Source organism: Lepidochelys kempii, chromosome 3, assembly GCF_965140285.1.
Source record: "Lepidochelys kempii isolate rLepKem1 chromosome 3, rLepKem1.hap1, whole genome shotgun sequence".
In the NCBI taxonomy this organism is placed as follows: domain Eukaryota; kingdom Metazoa; phylum Chordata; order Testudines; family Cheloniidae; genus Lepidochelys; species Lepidochelys kempii.
The window spans coordinates 128,473,330-128,492,445 of NC_136382.1; the positions used below are offsets into that span (position 1 = coordinate 128,473,330).

The 19,116-nt window shown below is 45.4% G+C and overlaps 1 protein-coding gene across 2 annotated transcripts in view; it reads left to right on the forward strand.

Annotated features, from left to right (window-relative positions):
- The window catches only part of KIF25 (kinesin family member 25), a 70,102-nt gene extending 61,765 nt beyond the window's left edge, over nucleotides 1–8,337 (forward strand). For both annotated transcript variants that reach the window (XM_073337945.2, XM_073337946.2), the window contains 3 exons: nucleotides 1,317–1,514; nucleotides 5,077–5,232; nucleotides 8,039–8,337. In XM_073337945.2, the coding sequence (XP_073194046.1) occupies nucleotides 1,317–1,514; nucleotides 5,077–5,232; nucleotides 8,039–8,196 (512 nt within the window). In that variant the 3' untranslated portion in view covers nucleotides 8,197–8,337. The remainder of the gene's footprint in view (nucleotides 1–1,316; nucleotides 1,515–5,076; nucleotides 5,233–8,038) is intronic.
- The last annotated feature ends 10,779 nt before the right edge of the window (nucleotides 8,338–19,116 follow it).

Below are 19,116 nucleotides of genomic sequence, written 5' to 3' on the forward strand. Positions count from 1 at the left end.
TATTAGCAAAACAGAACAAACGGTGCCCTCGTTTACCTGCAGCCCCTGCCAAAAGACACAGCTACTTAGGATGCTGCAGCTCTACCAGTCCAGATGTTAGATCTATCCAGCTCCAGATCTTTGTCAATCAGGCAGACATTACAAAATGCAGCCATTTTAACTCACCAGCCATCTTGTTTAGTCCAGGCTTCTTTCAGTCATTCATTAGCTGATATGCTATGCCAATTACTGCACTACCCTTCTTTAAGCCTCACAGCAAGGCCAAATAGGAATTTCTGCCATATGTTGGATGGATGGAGGACTCTCAAGTTTCAGGATCACAGAATAAGAGTTATGATAGCTGAATGAGCATTACGGTAGGTAAAGAAGCACTACAAAATGGAACCTCAAAGTGGAATTGTGACAGTGTTGTCTGCCTCTGTAATAAGAGACACACCTTGCTTAAGACCTAGGTGTGACAAATTGCCAAATGGTAGGCACTGAAGAAATAAGTAGTAGATAAAATCAGAAAGCTTAGGAGTGGTAGTTAAGCTTTGGAAATGGGACTTAAAGCCAGAGCTTTAGGATTTTGTGTCAATAACTTCTGTTGTGTGTGTGTGGAGAGGGTTGTTTTGGTTCCTTGCCCTATAGTAAGGATGAGAGAGAAATTTTACTTTCATGCTTTCTCATCTGAAGCATTCTTTTCTATGTAAGCCAACACAGCTGCTCTGTCTGACATATGCTGTCATGAGTAGGTTGCTACTCCACTCCAGACTAGAAGGAGAGGAAAGAATAAAGCAAGACACTGGAGAAGAAAGTCAAAGCTAAACTGCCCAGTGAAAAGACTTTTGTACAGATTCCTACTGCCTGTGGGAGAGATGCTCACTTAGCCAAGATGTCAGAAGTGAAACTAGCACTGGAGGACCTGTACCAAAGAATCTGTCTGTCCCCCAAACACAGATCAGGTCCCAGAATGCTACAGCTAAGGAGCAGGATGACTTGCAAGGTCTGGGTTCTTCCACTGTGGCTGCAGAACCAAGGCCAGGACTACTAACCTCTTTGGGGCAGGGAGTATCTTTTTTTCTGTGTTTATACAGCATCTGACACAATAGGACTCTTTTGACTAGGGCTGCTAGGCACTATGATAATACAAATAATAATAATTAATAGGTGACCTACCTGAACAAGTAGGGGTACTGTTAAAGTAGCTTGTGGCTCATTAGGCAGAGATGGAGAAAAGAAGATACTGGGTTAACCCATCACTGTTGCATTTTTTTGCTTCCCATTTTGTGATGTTAAAAATAAACTTTCCTCATTTGTTTGTTTCCATCATCCAGCTCCTCTATGGACAGATGAACAGCCTAGTCAAAAACTAAGTAAAGAGCTTTTCTGCACCTTTCCTCAACAAATGAAAGATGATAAACTCATCTTTCCTTCCAGAGCCTCTTCTCCAGCACAGTTTGAATCTGTTGAGAAACTGAAGCACATCAAAACTAAACTACAGCTGGTGGATTTGGCGGGCAGTGAATGTGTTGGTACGCAGACCTTTTTATGACAAGGCTATTTTGAATTGAGAGCATAGAACCTTCCATCCCATGGAGATAATAATTGCATTTAACTTATTAACTGAGTATTTGTGTTTCTTCATAAGAGATGATTTAGACACATGCATCCAAACTTAAATGAAGTTATTGGGCCTAATTCACCACTGTGTTAATGTCACTGGGGCTTCATTAAGATCAGGTGGCATCAAGCTGAAGCAACTCAGTGGACAGTCAGGCCCATGGTGACATGCAGGGTGTGCATGCACTATTTGTTCAGACTGTTTTTAAAAGCTGTGTTTTTTACAGTCCAAAAATATGTATAAAAATTAGCATGTTCTTATTTTTTTATAGAAATGATCAAAGTGCATAAATTATTTAAATATACTAAATCTTTGTCATGAGCATACCACTGTGTGTGGGTTTTTCTTTCTGCTTGTGGAAAAAATCTGGAAGGAAGTTGGTGTATTGAAAAGATAATATTGTTTTCATTGTTTCTTCAAAGCACTTTCCTCCTCCTCCATGCACATAATAATTTAAAAAACTTGATTATTTCCTAAAGGACAAGCTTTCTTACCAAGAAAAGCCACACCACTAATGTACCATTCCAGAAATAATGTTTTGAAAACTGAATCAGTGTTATGAAAGAATTCTTTAGGTTACTGCCAAGAGTTCTTTCTGCTGGTGACTGTTAACTTTCATTCTATAAAAAACATAATGGAATATATATTTTTTTTTAATTTGCTGGGGTGTTAGAAACCTTTTGGTGAACATGTAATTGATAATACTATATGTGTCTGTTCCCTCAGTTTGACAAGGGCAAGCATTTGCTGCTCTGTGTAGTCAACACACCAGATCCTCAACAGGTGTAAAATGATGTACTTCAGCACCGAAGTTAATGGAGCAATGCTGATTTGCACCAGCTGGGGATCTGGCCCAAAGTATGCAGTGGGCTAGATTCTATTCTTAACTATGCTGGTGAAAATCTGAAGACAGCAAAATTACTCTGGATTTACGTAGGTATAATTCAGAGCAGATTTTAGCACATTATCTTTTGAAAGTTGAGGTTTGGGACAAGTTTAAGTGAGAAATAGTTTTTAAAGTGTTTATTGTACATGAGTCTGATGCAGACATGCACCTTTTCTCCTTAGCTTGATAAGTCTCCTAAGGGACATCTAGAGTGATTGTAGTTTGTTTTCACATTGTTGTCTATGAGCCAGATTGTTAGTTCTTAGCAAACTCTTGTCAAATTTCCTTATAAATCTGTCTGGAGTGGCCTTTGCTGTAAAAACATAGGTAAACGTTTTGAGTCAGATCTTGGGCTTGGCCTACGCACAAAGGCATAAGGGGAATAAGATCCTCTTCTCCCCCATCCCCAATGTCACTACATGACTTCCCCATATCTCAGCTGCAGGCATGGAAAAGGTTGGGGAGGGTACTAATCTGCTGTTGGTAAGTGCTGGTAGCAGATTATTACCCACAGGGAGCAACAGAAAAGTAGGGAAGGAATTCTCCCTCCTAGGACTTGTTTACACACAACAGTAACAGGTTAAACTAAGCTGTGATGTTACATTGATTTAGTTAAACTGGTGCAACTTTGTGTGTAGACCAGGCTTTAGAGGCAACCTTTCCTGGGTTACTATTGAGGCAGTGCAACTATGCTCCAACTCTTACATTGGGCTAGAGATAAAAGGACACCCTCGCCCCTTATGCAAAACTACTATCTAAGATCATACTGTAAATACTTGTAGAAGCACATTAATAGCTACCTTCATGTCCAGTATACAGTCTTTTTGCTTGTTGGTATACCATCTTGAGCTGTGATCCTATCAGTTTAATGCCAGTTCAGTTCTCCCATGAGAAATGTTCATTGGACAGCTACCTACTGCAGGAAATGATAAGAGATAGCACTTTTCCTTCTGAATCACTGTGAACCAATACCCAATGACTTAAGGGATATTGTCCTGCTGAATTGTCTTCCAATCTTCTCTCTGAATTAGCACTTGATTCAGTGCCCTGGTACTGACAAGTGTGGATACAGAAGATATTGTACAACTGGAGAAGTATAGATGAGAAATAAAAGCAAGGTCTCAGACCACCTGTGATCATCCAAGATTCTGTAGTACTTTTCATAAAAATAGAGTATTGCTATGTGTTATTGAACAATGCGATGCTACTGTGCATTCTTAAACAGCTGCTGGATTTCACCTCAGAGGTGGCTGCCTTTCAGTGGAGGGTGATGTGAGTCCTGTGTGTGGTTTGTTTATCTGTTTAAATTAATAAAATATTTTTGAATTTTTCAAGGCAAAATGTGCTTTATAAGGCAATATTCTCGCTAACAAATCCTGTATGGCTAAAACTATGTAACTTCTTCATATATTAATGTATTTTTCCCCATTTATATTGATTTGACTTAATAATAATTCTGTCAATGGTATTAGCAGTACTTTTTCTTCCTGTATTTGGGATATGTGGTATTCATAACAGGAAGAGTGGCTTTCACTTGTATTTTCACATTTTATGTGAGCGAGTGAAGTCAGGAAAAAATATACAGTATAATGTATTCTGACTTTTTAATATATATATAGTGTGACAAAGTTCCTCCTCTACCTTGGTGGGTCTTGCGCTTATTGGCGGATTTGCTCGCCTTGGACCTTCACAGCTGCCCTCAGTTTGGCCATTTTCATGAACCCACAGTCCAGGTCAACTCCTCCTGTGTCTGACCAGGAGTTGGGAGGTTTAGGGGGAACCCGGGCCCGCCCTCTACTCCGGGTTCCAGCTCAGGGTCCTGTGGTATGCAGCTGTTTAGAGTGCCTCCTGGAATAGCTGTGCAACAGCTACAACTCCCTGGGCTACTTCCCCATGGCCTCCTCCCAACACCTTCTTTATCCTCACCATAGAACCTCCCTTCTGGTGTCTGATGATGCTTGTACTCCTCAGTCCTCCAACAGTATGCGTTCTCACTCTCAGCTCCTAGTGCCTCTTGTTCCCAGCTCCTCTCACACACATCACAAGCTGAAGTGAGCTCCTTTTTAAACCCAGGTGCCCTGATTAGCCTGCCTTAATTGATTCTAGCAGCTTCTTGATTGGCTGTAGGTGTTCTAATTACCCTGTCAGTCTTAATTGTCTCCAGAAGGTTCCTGATTGTTCTGGAACCTTCCCTCTTACCTTACCCAGGGAAAGGGGACCTACCTAACCTGGGGCTAATATATCTGCCTTCTATCACTCTCTGGTAGCCGTCTGGCCTGACCCTGTCACAATATATATATGTGAACATGGATATTGGATATTTTTTGCAAAAGACAGTTTAGTTAAATACATCAAAGATTATGAGGTGCTCAGATACGACAATAGTGGGGGCCATGTAAGTACCTAAGAGAGATAGTAAAACATGTTTATCACTTGTCTTTAAATGTGTTATTAAAACAAAAAAGTTATACTTCAGGTCCAAGTGATATACAAGGCATAGAGCTTTTGTACATCGAGCTTAGCACATGCCTGAAGGTGACAAGGAAGCTTTGATTATTCTGACTGTTGTTTCCTTGTATTGCATTAGGTATGTCTGGAGTGACAGGAGTAGCCCTGAGAGAGACCTCGTTCATTAACCGTAGCTTATCTGCTCTGTCAGATGTACTTGGAGCAATAGCAGAGCAGCGCTCTCACATTCCGTATAGAAACAGCAAACTTACCCACCTACTACAGGACTCCATAGGTGATTATTTCTTTTGCCTTTTATGTAACAATATTGAGTTACATTTCTTCTTCCAAACTTTTTTTCACATTTTGTTAGGAAAGTAATTAATTTTTGTTGTTTTGTGTGTGTGTGTTGGTCTTTTCCCATTGATGTTGTGTAGTGTGGTAGAACAAAGGTTGTAAGGGTATGGTGTGGAGCAATGTTGTGTGGGAGGCTATAGCACAAGGAATCAGAACTCTGGGGTTCTGTTCTGGAGTCTCATCTCACTGATTTGCTTAAGACATTTAACTTTCCTGAGTCTTGGTTTTCTCATTGGTAAATTGGTAACTGATGTAACCCTTCTGCCCGTCAGAGTTGGCAGCAACAAGGGCCGGGTTCAGTATCTAGGGGATCCATTCCAATAACACAATGCAAACCGGCTCGAGGCCCCACCCAGTGACCTGGGACAAATATATACCACCCCTGCTGGGCGCCTCCAAGAGGCAATACTTCCCCTCTTGCAAGCACATAGTCTGAGTGTAGCAAAAAGCCTTTTAATAACAGAGAGAAACAATGTGGCATTATGTTGGGGAAACACCACCAACAGGATTCATAACACAACCCATGAGCAAAAAACCCACCCCAAGCAAACTGGGGCATGCCCCTTTCCCTTTGGTTCTTGAGTCCAGCAACCCCAAATCACCCAAAGTCCCAAAAGTCCAATGACCCAAAAGTCTCTGTCCCTGGTCAGGGCAGCCCCAGAGTTCGAAAGTTCATCTGCGGAGCTTTACCTCCCAACCTGGGTAGAGATGGGACAGGGGTAAGAGGCACCTTACATGATCTGAAGCTGACCGCCCCACAGCTCCATAGGCCTTCGCTCCGCCAGCCGCCCCACAAACTCCTTCGCTCAGCTCCGCTCCGCGTCCCACAAGCAGCTCCCGCCGTCCCACGAACTGCTCCATCGGCGTGTCCACAAGGCATTCCAGCCGTCCCACAAACTGCTCCACAATATATCTTCAGGCTCCCCCAGTACTTAACACAACGCTCAGTGATTTCAGCTCTTAGTCAGTTCAGCTCTTTGGTGAATTCAGCTTGCAGTAGGAGAGCCTCAGTGCTGGTGCACCATTAGCCCAAAGTGAGCTCAGCAGCCTGTAACTAGACTCCTAATGTAATCAAAATTAGCTCTGATATTCCACAGTGGAGAGAGGAGGAAGTGCAATTAGCATGTAAGGCCCTCACCAAGGGGCCCCTGCCACTAAGTATTAATACTTGTCCCCAGCCTCTCTCCAGTCACAGAGTTTTAAAACCCATGACCCTTACCTAGCGAGTGCTACTTAGTTGATGGTGAGTCCCTCCATCATAACAAAAGGCCAAGTACAGTTCCAAGCACAGTTCCCATAATCAGGGTAATAACAATTTATTCTTCCTGCCCCAATAACAGAGACACTGGGGATCCCACAGCAGCCAGAGTGACCATTTGGGCAGCTATGGCCTCATTCTAGGCGGGGTGGGTGTGCCTATGCAAATGAGATCGGCCCCAGAAGTTCTTTTCCACAATTTGCCACACCTCACCACCAGATGTCAGGGTGGAGCTCATCCTGACACTGCTTAACACTGATAACGGTGACCTACCTCCATAAGATGTCGTGAAGTTTAATTCATTAATTTAAGGTTTAATATCAAGTAAGTTGTAAAAGTTAAGTTTAACTCTTCCAGGGTTTAGTTGATACAATGTGTGTCAGAAATTTGCAGATTTCATGGCTGTTCTTGTTGCCCAGAATGCACAATACCAAAACAATAAATGGAGACACTTCAGCATCCACTTAAGCGTTGCAGCTTCTTTTGGTATTCGGATGGGCTGCTCTACTCTAACATTTCATCCATGTGTACGGTAGTGATAGAAAAAATCAGTGTAAGCCACTGGTGAGTGTGTGTTACAGGTCCCGTTCTGTGTCCTATCCACGGAGCATATGATTCTCTTACGGCCCCTAGATAGTGAGATTCAGCTCAAGCTGTTCCAATTTATGCTTTTAGCTCTTGAGCTGCCCGATTGAATCTCAGGTGTGGTGACTAGAATAACGAGCACAGATTTTCCAAGAGGATTTTTTGCCACAGAATTCTAAATTCACCTCTTCCTGCATTACAACCTTGGGAAAATATTGAAGGCAAAATATTGAAGCTTAGCAATATATCTGCAGTAACTTTTTTTTTTTTTTTTTTTTTTGAGAGGGATAAAATTTGCCTGTTTTCAAATTCTGGAAAGTGAGACAGTGAGTGGTGAAGGGATTTGCATTGGCCGGTGAGTCAGGCGATCTGGGTTAAAATGCAAGTTGTAATACTGACATGTTGTAGGACTTTGGACATGTTACCTAAACTCTGAGCTACAGTTTCCATCCTGTGACACAACCAGTCATGTCAGTTATTCCCATGCATAATTTTGGGAATGTCCTTAAACTTCCACCATGAGCTCTTGATAGTTAAAGCTTCCTTTTTTGCAGTACTTAGATACAAGTGATCTCTTCAGCTTTTAGATATGCTGATATTACAACTACAACAGAGCACTGATACCCAAAATGTATTCGTAGACTTGTTAGTGAAAGGGGCAGAAAGTTCTATATTACAAATGGTGAAAAATAACAGCAAATGATCAGCTAGCTAAATGAGACAGTCCCATATGGCTTTACTATAGTGCCCATATGCTTTCAACAGCTCTGTTTGTATAGTGCTCTGATTCATAGAATTGATAGCAGCCTACTCTGGCTTCTGTGCAGTTCAGCAGGTCAGTATTTAAAAACTTATTGAAAATAAGTGTGTTTGTGTGTGTGTGTGTTTTTACTGTTTTTAGGGGGCAACGCTAAATTGCTGGTGATGCTGTGCATCTCCCCCTGCCAGAAGTACTTAGCGGAATCACTGCAATCCTTGGGATTCGGAACTCGTGCTCGGCAAGTTCAGAGAGGACAAGTCAAGAAAAGAAATCTGCCAGTGTCAAGCAAATCAAAATAAAAGCTAAGGCTCCTGTGGATTAAAGTATTATTAATGAGTTCCTCAGATGAAATGTATCTTGTTGTCATAAAGCCATGCTTTAAGATGTAAACTGCCAGTTAAAATAAACACTCCTCAATATGGTATTAGCAAAGCCATAAACTTGCTGATAATGTTCTTGTTCCAAAGACGATAACAGGTATTGAAAACAGCTACCAAGCATGATGGATGGCATGGCATAGAAATATATTATGCTTTTTAGGGGAGCAACAGCAAGACAGAGTTTTAGAGCAAATGTTTAGCATTGGGAAATAAGTAAATGAAATCAACAGTGCACGGATCCTGGACAGTTCGCACTGGAAGGGCTGAATCTCTGTCCTATTAGTTCAGTAAAAAACACAAGTCTTTAATTACTCTGTTTCATTTCAATATCTGAAATTTGGTGGGAATATTTGGTTTGATGTTTGGGTTAAAATTAGGCACGTATCTTGCTGACTTGGTCTCCTCTCCCTAGTATTGGGTTATTCCTAACCCATTCCTATTCCCTCAAGAAAAAAACAGGACCCACACAACCTAACTTAAAGTACCATGCTTTAACTACTAGACCAGGCTTCTTCTAGCTGCTTTTGCCATCTTTCCTGTGCTGAATGTGTAGGATGGTGGGTTGAGGTTTGTGAATGAAATGACATTGAGGGAGGAGTCTTAAGCAATTTCAAATAACATTACAGATCAAAACAGATCGTGAGGTATGTAGTTGGGTTTTATTAATGTGTGTTATGTGCTGTTTGACTGCTCAGCAGAGGCCAGTGATTCACTATGACTTTTTGTCTCTAGGGATCGTACTACCTCTAGCCTGGGATAGAGGTCATTGGTGGGTCTCTGTGAGGAGGCTTAAATTGCATTTGCCTATCTGAAAGACTTTAGTTTATAGTGCTCTGAGTCTCTTAACTTTCACAAGCATAAATATTTATCGAGAGATTATATAGCATACTACTATTGGAATTTCACTCTTGAATGTATACCTGCTGCTCCATTACACGTGGTGCTCTGGTATTACCTCTGACCTTCAGTACATTAGCATTGTAATTGTGTGATGTGAGAAAACTCATTTTCCTAATAATGCGGCCAGATTAAAATTCCTGGATTGACTTTACCTGATTTTAGCCATAACACAGGAAAAAGCTAGTCATCTTCTGGGTGGGAATTTATTTTCATGTGGACAGGATAGAGAACATAATGAAGTCCAAGGGTTGCTAAAATAATCAGAGGAGAAAGGGTTGGACTGAGTAATGTTAGCATATAAAATGAAATGCACAGTATAAAATTATGTGGGAGTTAGGCACCAAGGTGCTTTTGAAATTCCACTAGGCACCTATCTGCACCTTTAGATACCTAAATACCTTTGAACATCTGGCCTTAAGGTACTTTTACCTTCAGACAAAAAGAAAAGGAGTACTTGTGGCACCTTAGAGACTAACCAATTTATTTGAGCATAAGCTTTCGTGAGCTACAGCTCACTTCATCAGATGCATTCACTGTAGCTCACGAAAGCTTATGGTCAAATAAATTGGTTAGTCTCTAAGGTGCCACAAGTACTCCCTTTCTTTTTGCGAATACAGACTAACACAGCTGCTACTCTGAAACCTTACCTCCTAAACTATTATTTCCTTGCTGAGGCTTTTCTTCAAAGCTAGGTATTTATTTACAAAATCTACATGATACAAAAACTAGCAATAATGTATTGTTAAGGTTGAGAAGTCAAGTCTTCAAGTGTCAGCAAATATCAAAAGTTTAAGTTTCTACATTAACATTAACTCTGCCAGATTGCACATATGTAGCATTTTCTATTCCTGTTTTCCTTGTTACCTTAGTGCATTACTCTGTTTGATCTATATCATAACATGTACAGGATATGCAGTGCAGCAAAGTTAACATTACTCTAGAAACCTTTGGTTTTGGAATTTCCTGCTTATAAGGGTTTGATTCCTCAATCTTAGTGTTGTATTTGATGTCCCTTTATTTTTACAGAGGGATGTGAGTGGGGGAGACAGACTGCTTCTAAATTGTAGCATGAACTGAAATGGCTTTAATACTGCAATGTAAGTTAGACTCTGTAACACTGTACGATTCCCTCACATCCTCTTAAGGAAACAGGGAGATCTAAATTGGTGTAACGTGTATGCCGAGGACCAGGAAAAGGTGTAAGTTAAAAGAGGTGCCCTTATTACGTTTAATAGTTAAGTTCTCTCACTCTTCTGGTAGCTGCTTTTCTTTTTATTCCTCTTTTCTAGCCATAAGGCCTTGTCTACTCTAAAATCACCACTGTGCTAGAGCCCCCAGTTACCACAGAGATGATAGATGGCTGCGTGGTTAATGTACTGGGTGTGTGGCTCAGTGGAGTAATAACATGGTTGTGTCCTAACTATGGTGTAACATGGTTTAGTTGTACCTGTGTAGACCAGATCAGTTTGTGTTCAAACTGTGTTATGGGACCCATGGAAAACCCCTCATAGGAGTGTGGCGAGAATAAGTTTATTAGTGTTTCTTGGATGTTCAGATAATACAGGTTTCAGAGTAGCAGCCGTGTATTCGCAGCCTGTATTCGCAAAAAGAAAAGGAGTACTTGTGGCACCTTAGAGACTAACAAATTTGTTAGTCTCTAAGGTGCCACAAGTACTCCTTTTCTTTTTCCGGATGTAAGCAGAGACAGGGTGGGCTCCACCCTGACATCTGGTGGTGAGGTGTGGCAAGTTGTGGAAAAGAACTTCAGGGGCTGATCTCATTTGCATAGGCACACCCACCCCGCCTAGAATGAGGCCATAACTGCCCAAATCGTCACTTTGGCTGCTGTGGGATCCCCAGTGTCTCTGTTATTGGGGCGGGAAGAATAAATTGTTAGTACCCTGATTATGGGAACTGTGCTTGGAACTGTACTTGGCCTTTTTGTTATGATGGAGGACTCACCATCAACTGAGTAGCACTCACTAGGCAAGGGACATGGGTTCCAAAACTCTGTGAATTGAGAGAGACTTGAGACAGGTATTAGTGCCTGGTGGTGTAGGCCCCTTTGTGAGGGCCTGAAGCACCAATTGCACCTCTGTCTCTCTCCACTGTGGAATGTCAGAGCTAATTTTGGGTCTATTAAGAGTTTTGTTACAGGTACTGTGCTGAATTCACTTCAGCCTTATAGTGCACCAGCACTAAGGCTCCCACTACTATGAGCTGAAATCACTGAGAGCTGAAATCACTGAGCACTGTGTCAAGTAGTGGGGAGCCGGTAGATCTAGTGTGCAGTGGAGCCAGTCGTGAGACAGCGGTGTGTTCGTGAGACGGCGAGCTGAGCGGAGCCGGTCGTGAGACAGCGGTGTGTTCGTGAGACGGCGAGCTGAGCGGAGCCGGTCGTGAGACAGCGGTGTGTTCGTGAGACGGCGAGCTGAGCGGAGCCGGTCGTGAGACAGCGGTGTGTTCGTGAGACGGCGAGCTGTCCGGAGCCGGTCGTGAGACAGCGGTGTGTTCGTGAGACGGCGAGCTGAGCGGAGCCGGTCGTGAGACAGCGGTGTGTTCGTGAGACGGCGAGCTGTCCGGAGCCGGTCGTGAGACAGCGGTGTGTTCGTGAGACGGCGAGCTGAGCGGAGCCGGTCGTGAGACGGTGAGCTGTGCAGAGCGGAGCCGGTCGTGGTGGAGCGGAGCAGAGCCCTGTGGGGCAGTCAGCTTCAGGACACGTAAGGTGCCCCTTACCTCTTTCCCCCACACCCAGGCACATTTTAGCCAGATTGGGGAGTAACACTCTGCAGGTGAACTTTTGAACTCCGGGGCTGGACTTTTTTTGGACTTTGGGTGATTTGTGGATTGCTGGACTCAAGAGACGTTTGGGTTCTGGGACTCAAGAGCCTGAGGGAAAGGATGTGGCCCAATTTTTCTGGGGTGGGTCGGTGTTCATGGTTTGGTTAATGAACACTAGTTGTGGTGTTTCCCCAATTTAATCCTGATGTTGTTTGCCTCATGTTATTAAAGATTCTCTACTACACCAAGACTCTGTGCTTGCGAGAGGGGAAGTATTGCCTCCTTGAGGCGCCCAGGGGGTGTGTAAGATTTTCCCAGGTCACTGGGTGGGGGCTCGAGCCAGTTTTGCATTTGCTTTAATGAGAGGGAACCCCTGTGTATTGAACCCGGCCCTTGCTGCTATCAACTTGGCCTGGCAGAAGGGTTACATTTGTGGGGGCTCGTCCGGGATCGAGACTGGGTCAGTACCCCTCGCAAGCACATCTTAGGTGAGTCATTAAATTGGGAGAACCCAGAATCTGGTTGTTGTTGTTTTGATCTGTTATATTTGGGAAAGAAATTACAGTTTGTATAATGGCCCTACATTTGCTAGAGGATTGGTGCAAGGGGATGAATATTAACCCTAGGAACTGTGTCCTGGTGACCGGGGTGCCGGAGGCATTCGATGAAGGCTCAATAGAGCCTACCTTAAGGGCATCCACTGAGTACCTGAGTAAGTGTAAAATGCGTGGGCGCATATTTGTGAGGGAGGACGGAGATTTTGCTGTACTGTGTGAGCTGCCGTCAGCTGTGGACCCTCTACAGGTTCCAGGCACGATAGCAGTGGAAGATGGTGAGTGGAAGGTAATAACTACTGGGAGCCAGCCCTCACCGGCTCCTGCATCTGAAGTGGAGTTTTTAAAGAAAATGTCAGCCTTTTTGGGGAGAGAGGGGAAGACCTTGGCTGATATGCCGGGTCTGTTGGGCCTTGACCCAGGAGTCCCAACCCGGGAGGCTGCTCCATCACCTGATGAGTGGGTGAAGGCTTTGGGGCAAGCATTAGAGAAGGTCGTGCCACCCCACCCTGAGTCAAGCCCCTATCGTAAACTGAGGCTGTTTTCTGGGGGTCCCACCCCAATACCCGGGGAGGAAGCATTTGAACCCTGGCTGGAACACACCACTGAAATGCTGCAGGAGTGGGCAGTACCTGATGCTGAAAAGAGAAGGCGACTAGTAGAGTGCCTCAGGGGGCCAGCCCTAGATGTGATTCGCACCCTGAAGCTCAGTAACCCTGGGGTCAAGGTAAAGGACTGCCTAGAGGCCCTTGATCATGCCTTCGGGAGAACCGAGGGCTCAGAGGATGTTTATTGCAAGTTCCTCAATGCCAGGCAACAAAAGGGAGAGAAAGTTTCTGCCTACATACAGAGGTTGGAGAAATTATTACAGAGAGCCATCATGAGGGGAGCAGTAGCGGTTGAGCAAATGGACCGGACTAGATTGGCTCAGATTGTGAGGGGAATTCAATATCAGAACCCAATCCTTCTCCACCTTCGATTAAGGGAGCGCCAAGACAATCCACCGGGTTACTCTCGACTGATAAAAGAGGTCCGAGAGGAGGAAGAGAGGCAGGCAGCTGGTGAGGTTTGGGAGGTTCAGCCACCCCAGGCAACTGCCACAACATCCATACGAGCGCCCAAGGCGCTGATGGTGAATCCTCAAGAGGAACTTACCCAACGAGTGCAGGTCCTGACACAGAAAGTGGCTGAACTAGAGAATACCATCGATTCAGCAAAGACTTCAGTGTACAAGGAACCCCCTGTTACCACGGTCCAGAAGACTACATTTAGAACCTCTGCCCCACCCCGGCAACACGGGAAAGGGCAATCCTTCTTCTGCTACCGGTGTGGCCAGGATGGGCACATTGCTGCCAGGTGTCAGAATGCAGAGAATCCCCCGCTAGTATACCAAAAGCTGAGGACCACCTGGGGAAAGTCGGGAAACGGCCCCAGGGCCTGGGAAGGGAGCCGCCTAGGCCTGCAGGGTTTGGAGGCTCCCCTGCGAAGAACCATGCCACCCGAATCCCACCAGGATTGATAGGACCTCGAGCTGAGGTCACTGTAAAGGTTGAAGGGACAGAATGTAGAGCAGTGCTTGACACGGGATCCCAAGTGACTATCATATTCCAGTCTTTCTACCAGCAGATGCTTATGCATCTGCCTATACAGCCCTTGACAGGGCTTGGCCTGTGTGGTCTCAGCATGGATGAATACCCGTATCAGGGGTATGTCATTGTACACCTGGAATTCCCAGAAGAGATCGCTGGGGTAAGACAGGAGGTGGACACTGCAGCTTTAATATGCCCTGACCCTAAAGGTGTCTCTGATGTGTCCGTGCTGATAGGGACCAACTCCAGCCTCTTTAAGGTACTTGCAGATTACTGCAGACAGCGAGCAGGGGACCAATACCTGAATACCTTGGTGATACACACACATTGTGCTGCAGCCTACAGAAAAATTGAGGACGCAAAAAGAGTGATGCCTGATTTGCCGGTGGGAGCACTGAGGTACGCAGGCCCGGTCCCCTTAGTGGTGCCTGCAATGACAGAAAAGGAGGTGATTGTCATGAGTACCTGCCTGAAAGGCAATAAGAGAACATTAGCAGTGGTGGAGCAGCCAACTGAGGGAGGGCTCCCTGAAGGGGTGCTGGTTCTTAGTGGAGTCATAACCCTACCTGCTGAAGCCCAGGAAGAGGTGACTATACTGATTGCTAATGGAACAAGTCGTGATATTTTTGTGAGGCGAGGACAAAAGATAGCAGACCTCTTTGAACCCGAGTCAATTGTAACTCCCCAGTGTGAAACGCAAGTTCCGACGATAGACCCAGCAAAGTTTGACTTTGGAGATTCACCAGTGTCTGAGGAGTGGAAAGATCGCCTGAGGAAGAAACTTTGTGAAAGATCCAAGGTGTTCTCACTGCATGAGTGGGATGTGGGATGTGCAAAAGGAGTAGAACACAATATCAGACTACATGACTCTCGACCTTTTAGGGAGAGATCTAGGAAGATTGCTCTCTCTGAGATGGAAGATGTGCGACATCATCTTCAGGAGCTGGCTGCGAATGGCATCATTACAGAGTCCCACAGCCCATACGCCTCGCCCATTGTGGTAGTCCGTAAAAAGAATGGGAAAATCCGGATGTGTATTGACTACCGCACCCTAAACAGCCGTACTGTGGTCGACCAGTACACTATGCCTCGAGTGCAAGATGCCTTAGACTGTCTGCTGGGAAGCCAGTGGTTCTCTGTGTTGGATCTTCGAAGTGGGTACTACCAGATCCCTCTGGGAGAAGAAGATAAGGAGAAGACTGCCTTCATCTGCCCATTAGGGTTTTATCAGTTCGAACGCATGCCCCAAGGGATTTCTGGAGCACCTGCCACCTTTCAACGTCTCATGGAGAGAGTTGTGGGAGACATGAATTTACTGCAAGTGTTAGTTTATTTGGATGACCTGATTGTGTTTGGAAGAACCTTAGAGGAGCATGAAGAAAGACTTCTTAAAGTGCTTGATAGGTTGGAGGATTATGGTCTGAAGCTTTCAATTGACAAATGCCAGTTCTGCAGAACCTCAGTGAAGTATGTGGGTCACATCGTATCCCAAGAGGGTGTGAGTACTGATCCTGATAAAATAGAAGCACTCACTACATGGCCACGTCCAAGTAACTATAGAGAACTCAAGACCTTTCTTGGATTTAGTGGCTACTACCGCAGGTTTGTGAAAAACTATGCTACGATTGTAAAGCCTCTGAATGATCTTACCAGGGGACATCAGTCCAGCAAGAACAAATCTAAGACCAGGAATAAGGGGAGGTTCCCAAAGCCTCCTGTGCAGAGAAACTATGGCCCCTTTGCACCATTTGGGCCACGGTGGGATGAGAGATGTGAAAGGGCTTTTCGAGAAATCATTACTTGCCTAACTCAGGCTCCAGTCCTAGTTTTTGCTGACCCAAGCAAACCATTTATCCTGCATACTGATGCCAGTTTGGAGGGTCTGGGAGCAGTCCTGTACCAGGAAGTGGAAGGCAAACATAAACCTGTAGCCTTTGCCAGCCGAGGATTGTCTGATAGTGAAACTCGTTATCCCACCCACAAGCTGGAATTCTTGGCCTTGAAATGGGCCATCACTGAGAAATTTCGAGACTACTTGTATGGTGCTCAGTTCCAGGTGTGGACAGACAACAATCCACTGACTTATGTGTTAACAAGTGCTAAGCTGGATGCTACAGGGCAGAGATGGGTGGCCGCCTTGGCTAGCTATGAGTTTAGCATTCAGTACCGATCAGGGAGAAGCAATGTAGATGCAGATGCATTGTCCAGGCGTCCGCAGACTCCAGAAGTTGCTGTGATACCCACAGATGGAGTGAGAGCTATTTGCAGTGTGAGTCGTCGAGAGCCAGAGGCCTGTGAGAGCCTTCAGGGATGTATTGCAGAAGCTTTGGGCCTGCCCCCTGAATGCATGCCTTCTGCCTCAGTGAACTATATTGCATTGGACCAACCTCCTTTGCCCATGCTCAATGCGGCTGACTGGCAAGAAGCCCAGCGGCAAGATATTGACATTCGTGATACACTACTTGCCAAAAGGGAGGGGCGAAGCCCAGCTGCGGTTGTCCCACCTAACCCGGAGGGTAAACTACTATTGAGAGAATGGACCAAATTAAAACTGATTCAGGGAGTGCTACACCGAATGACCACCGACTCTTTACAAAAGCAACGAGCACAACTAGTACTGCCAAAAAGGTACAGAGCCCTGGCCATGAGGGCCCTGCATGATGACTTTGGGCATTTAGGGATGGAGAGGACTCTGGAACTTATTCGTAGTAGGTTCTATTGGCCCCGAATGGCTGAAGATGTTCGCAGGAAATGTGAGACTTGTGCTCGATGTGTTCAAAGGAAAACTCTGCCCACGAGGGCTGCATATCTCAAGAACATCACCAGCAACAAACCTTTGGAATTGGTATGCATTGATTTCTTGTCTGTAGAGGTAGACAAGAGGAATGTTGGGAACATTCTAGTAGTGACTGACCATTTTACACGGTATGCACAGGCATATCCCACACGTGATCAGAGGGCCACCACCGTCGCTCGAGTATTGTGGGACAAATATTTCTCAGTCTATGGATTCCCGGCTCGGATACACTCTGATCAGGGGCGGGATTTTGAGAGTCACCTTCTGAAGGAGGTGCTGAAGATAGCAGGAATTAAAAAGTCTAGGACAACGCCTTATCACCCCCAAGGTGATCCCCAGCCAGAGAGGTTCAACCGAACCCTATTAGATATGTTGGGAACTTTGCGACCAGAGCAGAAGGCAACCTGGAGCCAGCATGTCGCATTTCTGGTGCATGCCTACAATGCCACAAAGAACGATGCTACGGGAGTCACCCCATATCTCTTGATGTTTGGGCGAGAACCAAGATTACCCATAGACTTGTGCTTTGGTGTATCAGAGGATGGAGATAGCTATGAAACTCATCAGCAATACGTATCCCGACTAAGAGAAAGGCTGCAGGATGCTTATCGCTTGGCTACCGCTGCGGCTCGGAAGAACGCAGACCGCAACAAACATCGATATGATGCTAGAGTGCGATCGCAGGAGCTCCAGCCGGGGGACAGAGTCCTGCTGCGAAATTTGGGTATCGCTGGCAAACACAAGATAGCTGACAGATGGAAGGCAATACCTTACCTGGTGATGGAAAAGCTGGGAGATCTGCCGGTCTACAAGATCAAACCTGAAGACAGTCCAGGGCAAATAAAGACGGTGCATAGAAACCTTTTGCTCCCTGTGGGGGAATTGGTAAGCACCCCTTATGAGATGGGCCATGACAGGGCAGCCGGGCAGAACAGAAGTGCTAGACCAAAGCTGCCATCCAACACAGACAGTGAGCCTCCTGCAGCTAACTTACCCCTATTCTGCACATCTGAGAGTGAGTCTGAGGAGGAAGACACAACCCTGGTGTATCCTGGGATGGAGACAAGATTTCAGTCTCGACCAGCTGAACCGAATGAGAGTTCTCCCTTTTCCACCCTAAACCCTATGGCGGAATTATTTAGGCCCCTTTCTGACACCCCTGTGCCGCTGATGAGACCCCCGTGTGATGACACACACAGGTTATTGGCCAGTGGAAACACTCAGGTAGAGGATGTCCTGGGCACCTTGGACCCTCCCGCGTTAGAACTAGGAGTGCAGGGGCCTACACCAGTAGCCAAGAGACCCTCAAAGGAAGCCTCTCCATCCATCAATCAAGAGGACGTTCCCCTTACCTCGGCAACAGAGATTCTCAATAGACGAGACAGGGTGATAAGACCAGTAAAACGGTTAACTTATGATGCACCTGGGGTGACTAGTGAGGAGCCAATACATTTAGCACACAGGATTGTGGAAGCCAAAGTGGGCTTTCTGAGGCCTTTTGGAGGAAATCAATGAGTTGGTATAAAGGGAGTATGATTTGTCGGGACGCCAAATTCTCGGCTGGGGGGAGGATGTAAGCAGAGACAGGGTGGGCTCCACCCTGACATCTGGTGGTGAGGTGTGGCAAGTTGTGGAAAAGAACTTCAGGGGCTGATCTCATTTGCATAGGCACACCCACCCCGCCTAGAATGAGGCCATAACTGCCCAAATCGTCACTTTGGCTGCTGTGGGATCCCCAGTGTCTCTGTTATTGGGGCGGGAAGAATAAATTGTTAGTACCCTGATTATGGGAACTGTGCTTGGAACTGTACTTGGCCTTTTTGTTATGATGGAGGACTCACCATCAACTGAATAGCACTCACTAGGCAAGGGACATGGGTTCCAAAACTCTGTGAATTGAGAGAGACTTGAGACAGGTATTAGTGCCTGGTGGTGTAGGCCCCTTTGTGAGGGCCTGAAGCACCAATTGCACCTCTGTCTCTCTCCACTGTGGAATGTCAGAGCTAATTTTGGGTCTATTAAGAGTTTTGTTACAGGTACTGTGCTGAATTCACTTCAGCCTTATAGTGCACCAGCACTAAGGCTCCCACTACTATGAGCTGAAATCACTGAGAGCTGAAATCACTGAGCACTGTGTCAAGTAGTGGGGAGCCGGTAGATCTAGTGTGCAGTGGAGCCAGTCGTGAGACAGCGGTGTGTTCGTGAGACGGCGAGCTGA